Source organism: Scyliorhinus canicula, chromosome 2 (genome assembly GCF_902713615.1).
Source record: "Scyliorhinus canicula chromosome 2, sScyCan1.1, whole genome shotgun sequence".
NCBI classification, from domain to species: Eukaryota; Metazoa; Chordata; class Chondrichthyes; order Carcharhiniformes; family Scyliorhinidae; genus Scyliorhinus; species Scyliorhinus canicula.
The window spans coordinates 37,108,033-37,121,521 of NC_052147.1; the positions used below are offsets into that span (position 1 = coordinate 37,108,033).

Below are 13,489 nucleotides of genomic sequence, written 5' to 3' on the forward strand. Positions count from 1 at the left end.
ATTAGATAAAATATTAAGCAAATTAAATTTTAAAATTATGACTTACATCTTTCTCACATGAAGAATGAATGTCGAAAAAAAAAAAACTTTAAAAGGTTAGTGCACTCTCAACTGAACTAGTTCATAGAATCATAGAATCCCTACAGTGCAGAAGGAGGCTAATCAGCCCATCGAGTCTGCACTGAACCTCTGAAAGAGCACCCTACCTAGGCCCACTCCCCCACTCTATTCCCGTAACCCCACCTAACCTTTTGGATGAGACAATTTAAAATTTAGCATGGCCAACCCACTTAACCTGCCCATTTTTGGACTGTGCGAGGAAATCAGAGCACCAGGAGGAAACACACAGACACGGGGAGAATGTGCAAGCTCCACACAGTTACCTAAGGCAGTGCTAACCACTGTGCCACATTAGTTTACTCTGGCACATGTTGCTTTCCTGGGATATGGGATCAAGCTGCAGTTAGAAGAAACGCAAACTATTTCTACAGCATGTTTCTCTGCTCTTAATTTAAAAAAACAGCATTATGGCCAGTGGGAATTAAGCAAAGTATGTTGGCAGACCATTTATTCCATATGGGGCAAGTGTCTGACTGTACCCTCTACTAATACCTGCACATCGCACACCTTCTCCACAAGCTGCACTCTGAAGTCACTGGGTAAAAATCAGGAGCACATGGCTTGACAATTTTTCCCCTTTCATGGTCAAGAAATATTAACATATGAATATATCTCAAGGCGGTTAGAGCGAGAATTGTTTTATTAACAATCCTGTCCAAAATATGCTACGCCTTTTAGGTGTAAATAAAATGGGGTAAGCTGTGAAACTGTAGCGACAGCTCATCACATGATGCATCATACTGTTCAGGTGTCTCCATCTTCTAATTGAGCATGGAAAATCCAGTACATGTTTAACACAATTATAATAAAACCACCATTGTAAACACAACAGTAAACACAACATGAACTAAGCACAGGCTGACAAATTGTTGAGTTTAAATTGGAGTCAACACCATTTCATTTATAATTTAAACTCATTACAAAACACTTAAAACTTGCTGTATGTATTTACACATTTATATACATTTTCATTGCGTTTAAAAACCATTAACTGGAGTAACTTGAACTTTAGAAATGTTGAACAGGATAACAAACGTGATTCAGCATCCAAATTTAACAAGATTATGCAGTTTTAGACACAATTTGGGTACTTCAACTTCAGGAAGTTTAACTTTATTAAAATTAAAACCTATTCAGTATCTGAAAAGTAGTAATCTTTGTCCTCTTTGTCCTCATCTGATTGAAGGTTTTCTCCATTCTTGAAAAGCTTTCCTATATTTGATTTTTGCGTCCCTGAAAAATATAGTTTTAAAAGCTTTTGCAATTACCACAAAATTACACGTACACCAGCATACGTATATTGAAAAATGAAAATTGCTTATTGTCACGAGTAGGCTTCAATGAAGTTACTGTGAAAAGCCCCTAGTCGCCACATTCCGGCGCCTCTCCAGGGAGGCTGCTCCGGGAATTGAACCGTGCTGCTGGCTGCTGGCCTGCTTTAAAAGCCAGCGATTTAGCCCACTGAGCTAAACCAGCCCCTCAACACCGTACAGTGCGCAGAGTTAATCCCTTGCAGAGAGTTTTTACAAATTGGCTCACCCAGTAACCACCTCACCAATTGCTTCCATTTGATTTGCAGAAGATAGTGAGGTTTATATTAGCAACCATTGGTCTGTTAATTTAATCTTCTAAGAAGGAAGTTATGTAGTATGGCAGGTATTTCTGAGCCTAGCACTGTAGTAGAGGTAGGTACTATATAACTGCTGAACTATTTACATTGGCTTAAGTTGGTAGAGGTAGGCTGTCAAATCTATTGAATTTTTTCTTTTTTTTTTAAGAAAAAGTTTAATATATTTTTTTATCTAACTAAGGCTCGTATGCCAACAGAAATGTTTAGATGGTGGGACAGAAAATTGTGCTTTGCAGTGCTGAAAACATTTTGGGTTTGATTTTGGACATTCGGGTCATCTATTAGGATTCTAGTCTTGTGTAGAAAACTTCTATTTGAGAAAATTTCAATGGGCCTCATCATACAACTAAACCAAATCCTTCATATTTCTTCTAAAATACTGAAAAACTACTGTATGTTAGGTGCTGACATCTGGAATTCAAAGTCATACATGTCAAAAGATTCACTGATGTGTGATCATTCAAAATCAAATTTAAATCAAAGGCAAGAGAGTTAAAAAAGCAAAGCCAAAAGTGGTAACTATTAGCTCTAATGGTATACATGTCTGGATTCTGAAAGCCATGCCTGAATAATATTTATATACGGTGTTCTATTGATATTGCATGGTTTGAAATAAAAGCAAAAATGTCACTTAATTACTTGGACTCAATGTTATGATGATTGCTCTGCCAAGAGTTTATAGGATTTGCATAGTTTTATTCCATTTCTTTATAAGGTCAACATTGATTGCAATTTGGGATTAGCTAGCCACCATACTTGGGTTACAAAGTTGGCACTGAAGATCAATTAGGGGCAGGGTCAATTAGATTAGTACAAGGTGGTGGAAATCTTTCTTTGGATACATCCTGTGACTTGCTGCTAATGCTGAATATCTGAAATTAAATATAATCGATATCTTGAAGAGCAAAGCAACAAACCAGAAACGTACATACATATCTATAATAAAATAGAAAATGCTGGAAAGTCTCAGCAGGCGTGGCAGCATCTTGTGGAGAGAGAAACCGTCTATTCGTCTGAAGGAGAGCCATTTGGACTTGAAACATTAACTGTTTCCATCTCTGCTGAGTTTTCCTAGCATTTTCTGTTTTATTTCAGATTTCCAGCAACCACAGTATTTTGCTTTCATGTATAACTATAAGCCTTGCATATTGCGTTCACTTCTTACAATGTACATCATGTTTTACAGCAAAGCCTCTGAAAGTTTATAATGGAAAATCCTATACTAACATTTGCCTCATATCCAATAATAAGTCTTCTAACCACTGGGTGGCACTGCTGCATTTTTCCATTCCTTCTGTCCAATTCCTCTGTCTCACTGCTGTTTCCTTTCTTTTGATCTTTCTGGCTCCCTGCTCAAAAGTCCCACTCTCCCGACTTGACTTGTTCCTTTCACCTTCTCTGCTCATTCTGCTGTGTCTCACCATTTCACTGCTGCCTTCTGCCACTTTACATCTCATCCTTTCTAGGCTATTTCCTATCCTACTCTCCAGCTTCAAAGCCCTCTCACACATCCCATTTGTGGCCCTTGTACCATTTAATGGCTTTTCAAAATTATTTATCAAAGGAAAATATATAGCCTGATTCATCAATCAGTTCATCAACAAGTCCAGTGAAAGAGCTCTTCAGACCTGGAAGATGAGTGTGATCTCTGGGAGTACTATACTGGTGGTAGAAATTTCTCAAAAGCCACATTTAGAACAAACACTTTAAAAATTACATTACATTTCCCTCAAGCTGATTTAATAGTTATCCAACAAGATCTGGGTTGTGAAAGACGTTACAGATAACCAGAGGAGGGGAGTGATCCATCAAGCTGCCAAAGAAGGGGAACCTCAACCACTGGGGAAGTGCATTTAAGAAGGACCTTCAAGGGTGAGAAAAGTTAAAGCTCATGGGAGTAAAAGGGACAGTAGAAACATGGACACAAAACTAACTGAGCAATAGGAAACAGAACAATGGCCAACGGATATTTTTCGGGCTTGAAGGTTTATAGTGGTGTTCCCTAGGGATCAGTATTGGGACATTTGCATTTCTGGATGTATTTTAATAGAAAGATTATGGTGCAGAGAGAGGCCATTCAGCCCATCATGTTTGCACCAACTAAAAAATAAAAAAATAAACTCGCCACTTATTTTAATCCTATTTTCCAGCACCTAGTCTGTAGCCTTGCAGGTTATAGCACATCAGGTGCAGATTCAGGTACCTTTTAAATGAGTTGAGTGTTTCAGTTATAACCATCAATTTTGGCAATGAATTCCAGACACCTACCACCCTCTGGGTGAAAACCTTTTTCTTTATGCCCCATCAATCACCTTAAATCTGTGATGTGTGCAGGGGACAATTTGAAAGTTTGCAAATGAAGCAAAACATGGAAGTATTGTGAACTGCGAGAAGGACAGGAGAACTTCAAAAGGACATAGGCAAGTTGGTGGAGTAGGCAGACAGGAGGCAGGTGAAGTTCAATGCAGAGAGGCGTGATATAATGCATTTTAGCTGGAAGAACATGGAGAGACATGAAATAAGAGGTAAAATTCTAAAGAGGGTACAGGAGCACAGATCTGGGTGTATATATGTGTAGATAATTGAAGGTGGCAGAACAGGCGAAGAGAGCAGCTAATAAAGCATATAGTACCCTGGGCTTTATTAAGAAGGCATAGAGTACAAGAGCGAGGTGGTTATGCTTGTATAAGATACTTGTTAGGACCTCAGCTGGGGTATTGTGTATAGTTCTGGCCACAACACTTAAGGAAGAATGTGAACGCATTGGAGAAAGTGCAGAGGAGGTTTACAAGAGTTCCAAGGATGAGAAACTTCTGTTATGAAGATAGATTGGAAAAGGTGGGACTGTTCTTCTTGGAGAGGAGAAGGCTAAGAGGAGATTTAATAGAGGTGTTCAAAATCATGAGTGCGCTGAACTGTGCAGATAGAGAGAAACTGTTCCCGCTCGTAAAAGGATCAAGAACGAAAGGGCATGGATTTAAAGTGATTTGCAAAACAAATGCGATGGAAGACAAAACTTCTTTTTTTTGTTTTTGTTTTACACAGAGTGGGTAAATGCACTGTCCAATTGTGGCAGAGACAGGTTCAATTGAGGCATTCAATCAGGCATTGGATGATTATTTAAAATAGAAACAATGTGCAGGGGTAGGGAAAAGGCAGTGGAATGGCACAAAGTTATAATGGTAATTTTGAGATACGATACGATGGGCCAAATGGCCTCCTTCGGCATTGCAACAATTCCGTGATTCTGAGAGAGAGATACCACTTGGGCTGGAACAAAAGTATTTGCAACGGTCGGTGGCGGAGTCTTGCTGCCATAGTTCCTCCATTCCCATGTGGGACAAAATAATTCAATATACAGAATTATAGTTTCTTCCTACATCTAATAATATAACATCCTTTCATATGACATTTAACAAACAATTAAGTACACATCTTAAAAATCTTTTTAAAATTCCATAATTGAAGTTCTCATATGAAAGCTACAGGACAAAAGACAAGAGAAAGAAAGAGGCATGAGAATTGAAGTGAAATTGACCACCAGCAATACAATGCAAGAGACAATGTATGCTTTCACTTACTGTTAGTAAGACACACAAGACATGAATAAATATGGTTTAAAAACAAAACAAAATGCTGAAAATACCCAGCAACTGTGTGGAGAGAAACAGAGTTAATGTTTAGGTTGATGACCTTTAGTGATATAATCCCTACAGTGGAGAAGGAGGCCACTGAGTCTGCACCAGCCCTTGGAAATAGCACCCTACCCAAGCCCACGCCTACACCCTATCGCCGTAACCCAATCTAACCCTTTGGACACTAAGCGGCAATTTTGCATGGCCAATCTACCTAACCTGCACATCTTTGGACTGTGGGAGGAAACCGGAGCACCGGAGGAAACCCACTCAGACACGGGGAGAACGTGCAGAATCCGAACAGTGACCCAAGCTGGGAACCAAACCTGGGACCCTAGAGCTGTGAAGCAACAATGCCGCCATTGGCTTATTGATGAACAGCCTCTCTCACCCTGAAAAATTAATTTTATATTTGTGGAATGTCAGATTCCGGTAAAAAGGTCAGAGGTTTTTAATATAATGATTTTTTTTGTTAAATTTGTTTATATTTCAGTTTATATCTTAAACCCAGATGCACATATTTATTTCACTCCGTATAAAATCATTAGAGAAAGAAAATCACCACATCTCTATCCAAAATGGGAGACCCCTTATTTTTAAACTGTGTCCCATAGTTGCATAAACACCACCAAATTTAGAGGTAGCTTTCCTTTCCAATTTCCTGAATTTAGATTTCACCAGCCACAAAAACATGGAGTAGCAGGAAGTCTGCTGAGGACATACACAACTTCAACTGACAAAATCACGACACCATCAAAAATGCAAAACAAAACCATCAAAAATACTTTTACCAAAACAAATGTTCCTTACGTTTGCTACTTATAGGTGACTGATACTAATGGACTTGAAGGTGGAATTATCATGAAGTCAATTGGGTTTTGGTTGAAAAGACTAAAAAAAACAAAGCTGTCTTTCACATTTCCCTATTTACATAAACACAAGTGGGATGAAACAAAAATGGGATCACCGAGTGTCTTTAAGACAGAGATAGATAGATTTTTGATTAATAAAGGGATCAGGGGTTATGGGGAGAAGGCAGGAGAATGGGTATGAGAAAATATCAATCATGATTGAATGGCGGAACAGGTTCGATGGGCCAAGTGGCCTAATTCTGCTCCTATGTCTTATGGGAAATTGCTACCAGAAAGTGTAGTGCTCTTACCTTCTATTAAACATGATGATTTTGACCTAGATGGTGTCACACAAAATGCTGATTTCTGAAAAAAATAATTAGGTCTTAAAATACTAAGATATAAAGCTTCTTAATTATTTAAATGGACAATTTACAGTCACTTGTTTCCTACCGATTTTTTATGGACTTTTGACCAATTCTTCTTCTTGCATTTTTTTTGCAGTTGAAAAACATACTTGTCATTATTAGCACTATAAAAGATGATAAATAACGGTTATTCCAATTTGTTGTAAAGAAATACTCTTAAGACATGCACACATGAAGACAACAAAAGACATGCTCCAGGTTAGTACAAAATACTGATCATGAAGTTCTGGAATTTGATGTGTTGCACTTAAACTCCAGAACAAATTCTTTTTAAAAAAAATTTAATGTACCCAATTATTTTTTTCCAATTAAGGGGCAATTTAAAGTGGCCAATCCACCTAACCTGCACATCCTTTGGGTTGTGGGGGCGAAACCCACGCAAACACGGGGAGAATGTGCAAACTCCACATGGACAGTGACCCAGAGCCGGGATCGAACCTGGGACCTCGGTGCCGTGAGGCTGCAGGGCTAACCACTGCGCTGCCCTCAGGACAAATTCTTGATCATATGAATAAGTATCACTGCAAAGTCTAAGATTATGTCGCATGAATGCCACTTATAAAATATTGCTTCGGTGCAAACCAAAATGAAGGAGAGTTGGTAGCATTTAAAAAGTTAATTTGCTTATGTAATAAAAACATTATATAAATTGTAAGCAGCATGTATGCATGTAAATTACGAAGGCAAACATTAGAAATTGAACAAGTGCTCTCAAGATCCAAATGTATTTTAGGATTCTTCCATTACTAGATTATAATGTCTTCCGGCAGTACACTTTTTTTGTTGGGCTAGTTACCTATCAGTGGGTCCCAACATTCGAGGACTGATGTGATTCCACTGTGGTGTTTTTGCTAAAGGGAAGATTACTGAAGATGGAGTAGTTGGATTTGTCTGAAGTGTGAAGTCATCATCATCCTCTTGACTGCTTGGAAAACTGGGAAGCTGCACAATATTATGAAAAGAAAACAAAAATGTTGAAATTCAACTTGTAATTCTGAAATAATTGACATTTGTTTTATAAGTAAAGGTTTATTCCTTGCACAGTATAACTAACTTTTCATTCAATAATTTGCACCTATAATGAATAATTTTAAAGTACTTTACTTCAAAACCATTTTGACATTTAAACCAATATACACAAGAATGTGGAATATTTCATTTCTTCTCTTACTAAAGAGAAAGGGACCTACTTGTAAAATTGGTTAATTCAATAACACAAAACATATCTTAGAAGAGGTGAGTGATTGGTATTACATTTTTAATAGCAACAGAGACAACTGAATTATTGCTGTATTCTGCTTCTAAATGGAATTGTACAATGGCTACATTATTGTTCATGATATGAGGTTCACCGTTGTCCTATATGTTGAGTTCTCTGAACTTCTAGATAAAACCCGTCAATTTTTACACACTCTTTCAATACTTTACATATAAAAACATACACAACAGGAATAGGAATAGGCCATTCAGCCCCTAGGGCTCGCTCCTCTATTCAGCAAGATCATGGCTGATCTGCTTGCGTTTCGAAATCGACATTCCCATCATTACATAAACTGCATGATGAGCTCTGCATGTAAAAATACCAAAGAAAAGGCCATCAGTCTCAGGACTTTGACCCAAATATTCATAAGGTGAGACATTTTGATTGCACTCTATTTTAGTGGTCTTATAGTATGGAGACTCTAAACAGCTGACAAGAACTAAGTAGTACAGCATAAATTAATTTATAGTAGCTGACACTTGATAAATATTCTGAACGTTTGATGTGACATGCTTACAGGGACATCCTTACCCAATGACTGTTAAAATAGCATTGACGAGGTCATTAAACTGTTAAGTTAAATTATTTTATCTGAGGCTGCTAATTGTACTACCTAAAAATAATGTGGGAATGCATTATATTGAGCACTTCCACAAATCCATCATGACAAAATATAAATCACTTATCCTCTTGGGGAACAGATACAGCTAATTAGAATAATCAAATAAGGCAAAAATAATTGGTTCCCATTTGAAAAACAGGAGAAACAGGGAAATTGGGAGACCAAGATATTTCAGGACAAAGCTCAAATTTCAAGATACAAGAGGCATTCTAATAATAATAATAATCTGTATTTACGTCACAAGTAGACGTATGTTAACACTGCAATTAACTTACTGTGAAAATCCCCTAGTCGCCACACTACTGTTCGGGTACACCAAGGGAGAATTCAGAATGTCCAAATCACCTAACAGCAGGTCTTTGGGGACTTGTGGGAGGAAACCCACGCAGACACGGGTAGAACGTGCAGACTCCGCACAGACAGTGATCCAAGCCAGGAATCGGATCCAGGTCCTTGGTACTGTGAAGCAACAGTGTTAACCACTGCACTACCGTGCCACCCGAACTAAATAAGATATGCTTTGAGGCAGAAGCACAAAGGGCTATCTTACATTCCTCCTCAGATAATGATCTAGTCCTATTATTATAAGAATCTTGAGTATTGCTTTTTGCCTTGTACTTCTCCCGACATACAGATGTCAGGGATACAACGTTATGCTATATGAGAAGAGAGTGCTGGTTGGTTGGCAAATGGACTCTGATTGGTAAAAGTGTTGTCATGGGGCATACTCATAGAACACACAGTGCAGAAGGAGGCCATTCGGCCCATCAAGTCTGCACCGACCCACTTAAGCCCTCACTTCCACCGTATCCCCCTAACCCAATAACTCTTCCTAACCTTTTTGGACACTAAGGGAAATTTTAGCATTGCCAATCCACCTAACCTGCACATCTTTGGACTCTGGGAGGAAACCGGAGGGAAACCCACGCAGACATGGGGCAAACTCCGCACAGACGGCGGGGAATCGAACCTGGGACCCTTGCGCTGTGAAGCCACAGTATTAGCCACTTGTGCTACCATGTTGCCCCTATACACCAGTTGATGCTGACTGACAATTAACTACCAGCATTGTTTAAAATTTAACTAGGCAGATAGACTCTGATTGGTAAAGGAATTGTCAAGTAATGAAACAGTGAATGGCTATCACTTATTTTGCTCAGCTGAAACAGGCACTTTGTGTGTACATGTTCTTTGTGTCCTCTAAGAACGGGGTCCTGTGCATTAATATATGTAGCTTCCAGTACATGCAATTGCACCACACTTGAAGCATGACTGAGTATCTTCAATTGGTTGTCAGTGTAATTTTTAGCATAGAGGATTATTTAGCAAATGTTGTCCAATTGCAGAATCACAACTCATCTTGGACACTGTGGGCAGGATTCTCCAGTCGCCAACGGGGAATTTGTGTTTGGTGATCGGTCAGAGAATCCCCGTTTGCGTCAAAATCGGGGGCGGCTTCGTTTTTGCGATGTTCCGTCCCCTCAAAAACAGCATACTCGGGGGTATGGCAGACGGCGTACGGATGTCCTCAGGATGTTACCCGAGGCCCTCCCCATATGCTCCGCCCCCAATGGGCCGAGTTCCCAATGCTGTGGAAAATTTATCCTTTTGTTTTTTGTGAATCCGGCGTGGCGGCTGCGGACTGTGTCTATCGCCGCCATCTATCGGAGCCGTTCCGCGGGGGGGGGGTTATTGGCAGGGCACTGATGGGTGGTGGTCCAGGAGTGGCGAGTGGTCAACAAGGGCAGTGATTGGCAGGCCAGGACCGCACGCGGCTGGCGCCATGTTGTACGGCGCGGCTGCTGCAGGTGGAGGATGGGTGCAGCTTTTGCGCTGTTTTTTCTGGCACAGGCCAGTGTCAGCACTTCGCCTTCAAATTGGAGAATCCTGTCGTGTGTTTTTGGGTTTTGCAAGCACAGGCTGTTTAGGTATAGTCTGAACCTTGCCCATTATGAACAGCAAAAGGGACATGCTGTTTGATACTATTCAGTAGTCTTTGAGATGTATGACCTATATATGTAGCATTACACTGGTACTAAAATTTGTATACCACATTGGGGAAGTTTTAGAGTCCAAAACAGTGTTGTGAAGATATGGCTTCATCTTGTACAAGATCACATACATCATCATCCCCCCTTCCCCATAACAGCAGCTCCAAACAAGAAATCAGTCCATATATCTAGATTGGCGATTTGCAGCTTTGTTTATTGACATAATGGTTAACTTGTTTTCGTGAGCATGACTGTTTCCTCAAAGATATTAGCAAGGAATAAGACAAAAATGAAAATGCCAAAAAATTCCAATGCCTCCAACACTGTTAAATGTAGAGAAACTACAGAAAAATTAGATCTGAATTGATGCATCTTTTAAAAAAGTCACTCATAGGATGGGGCACCGTTAAGCGCCAGCATTTACTGCCCATCTCCAATGTTCTGGGAGGTGGTGAATGTACTCAAGTGGCTTAGTATGCCATTTGAGGGCAGTTATGGGTCAGCCACATTGCTCCGGATCTGGAGTCATGATGGCAGACTTAATTCCCTTAAAACGATTAGTGAACCAGATGGATTTTCAAAGGTAATCCAATGGTTTTGTGGTCACCATTATCAATGCTGTTTCGTAATTCCATTTGTTTTATTCATTTTGTTTAATTCATTGAACTCAAATTCTGCAGCTGCCATGGTCAGATTTGAACTTGTGTCTCTGGCCGTGACCCCATTTTTTCGGCGTTATCATCATCCAACTTCTGCATAGAGAACAGTGCGATTTACTAGTTACAACAGAGGATCAAAAACAGTTTTTTAAAGACAAGAATTAAAGATCAACGTACTATGCTAACTGTTTCATAATATAAAAAACAGGACCACAGCCTCTTGATACCACCAGAACCAAAATTGCCATGCCCACACATCAAGAGCCTGGGCCTCGGGATTACTAGTCTAGTGACATCATCACTACACCATCGCCCCAGAAAATGCAGAGTGGACGGGCACATTAAAGTTCCACAAGCAAAGAAAGGCTCCCAATAAAGAATGGTACAAACAGTCGCTTGGTAGTACTTAACTTGTATCACATCCAATAGTAGATGTTTTGTTTTGAGTTTTGCAAACATGGTTCCATCGAGTACGGTCTGTACTCTGCCTGACGCAAACTGTGGAATATGCTGTTTGATTCAATCAACCAATAACTGGGACATAAAACCCAAGTGCTATTCAATAGGATCATGGCTGAACATCGACTCAACTCCACTTTCCCACCATAAGCCTTAATATCTTGATTCTTTTAGTGATTTTGACCTATTGTTTACAGTCTTGAATCAACTCAATGATTCTGGGTAGACAATATAGAAGATTCACAAATCCATGAGTGAAGAATTTAAAAAATCTCATCTAATTGGTTAACCCCTTATCCTGAGACCATGACCAGGATTTTCTGCACCCCACCTCCTGTAGCAGGCTTGCCCACAGCAGATGCAGCGAGCCTTCAGCCACTGACGGGATTGGAAAGTCTGCAGTTCGCCTGCCTTATCGCCAAATAATCCCACTTTATGACTTTCTAAATTGAGATTCTCCAGCCAGGGGAAAGAGACTCTACCTAGTAATATATAAAATTCTGAAGAGCGTTTATGGCAATGAGATTACCTTCCATTCTTGTGCACTTCAGAGTATATTGAATCTCTCCACGTAAGGCAACCTTCCCATCTCAGGAATCAATCTAGTGAACCTTTGTTGCACCCCCTCTATATAATTCCTTAGATAAGGGATCCAAACCTATACAGTACTTCAGGGGTGGTCTCACAAAACAACGCTCTATAAATTATAGCAAGTCTTCCTCATTCTTATATTCCAACCTGCTTTTAGTAAAGGAAGCATCAGGTAATTATTTTGATTCAGTAAGAATTTTGCTGGATTATCTGAATGTTTTATAACACTGTAAAATGATGTTACAATGCCCCCCTCACCTTTATTCTTTTATGCTGCAAAACTGTGTCATTAAAAAGGTCTTCATGGTCATCCTTCGCCAAATGTTCCATGAAGGACCTTACTTGTTGCTTTCTTTTCAGTGTTCCAATCTGAGCAACAATTTTCACAGGTTCCTCTATAAGGCATAACAGGCATTAAATAATAGAGCTGTAAAACCAACATTGGTGAATGTTTTGTAATTTTGGCTAATCACTGCAATCTGAAAAGTTTAGTACACAAGATTTTTTGTTTTTACGACCATAAAGTATCTTGATTAAAGTAGGAAATAATTCTACAAGTATCAATAAATATTTGTAAATTGTATTTTGGAATGTTTGTTTTGAAAGAAATGCTGAAGGGACATCTCGGTGAAAAATCCTAATGTAGTTATTTGTAGTACATTTTCACTTCTTCCATGTGATGTGGGCATCATTGATAAAGCCAGCATTTGTTGCTCATCCCTACTTGTCCCAAACTGAATAGCTTATTAGGCTATGACGGAGGGCAGTTAAGAGTCAAGCGTATTGCTGTGAGTCGAGAATCAAATGTAAGCTTGACCAGAGAAGGATGGCAGAATTCCTCCCGTGAAGCACACAAGTGAACCTGATGGGTTTTTAAACAAATGATGATAGTTTCAATTACCGAGATGATCTTTATATTCCAGATTTATTAACTGAAATCAAATTCCACCAGCTGCAATTGTGGAATTGCTATGCCACCAGAGAAATAGACTTGCTCTCCGGATTACTAGTCCAGTGAAATTATATATTTATTTATTTTTCTAAATTATTTTAATTAAAATCTTTGTCAAATTTTTTTTTGCATAACCGTACGCAACAATTAACAGAACTAAATAAATGTTAACCGTATATATACAAGGAAAAGAATACAACGTAATGATTCCCCCCCCATGGGATGCTGCTGACCTTTACTGCTCTCCTGGAAAGTTGAGGAACGGCTGCCAACTCCGAGAGAACTCCGCC

At 39.3% G+C, this 13,489-nt stretch overlaps 1 protein-coding gene across 1 annotated transcript in view; it reads right to left on the reverse strand.

Moving 5' to 3' along the window:
* Positions 1–535: 535 nt before the first annotated feature.
* mis18bp1 (MIS18 binding protein 1) overlaps positions 536–13,489 on the reverse strand; it is an 86,125-nt gene continuing 73,171 nt past the window's right edge. The window contains exons 14-18 of the mRNA XM_038776325.1: positions 12,506–12,642; positions 7,461–7,606; positions 6,690–6,768; positions 6,548–6,602; positions 536–1,353 (exon numbers count right to left, since the gene is read on the reverse strand). Of these exons, the coding sequence (XP_038632253.1) occupies positions 1,250–1,353; positions 6,548–6,602; positions 6,690–6,768; positions 7,461–7,606; positions 12,506–12,642 (521 nt within the window). The 3' untranslated portion in view covers positions 536–1,249. The remainder of the gene's footprint in view (positions 1,354–6,547; positions 6,603–6,689; positions 6,769–7,460; positions 7,607–12,505; positions 12,643–13,489) is intronic.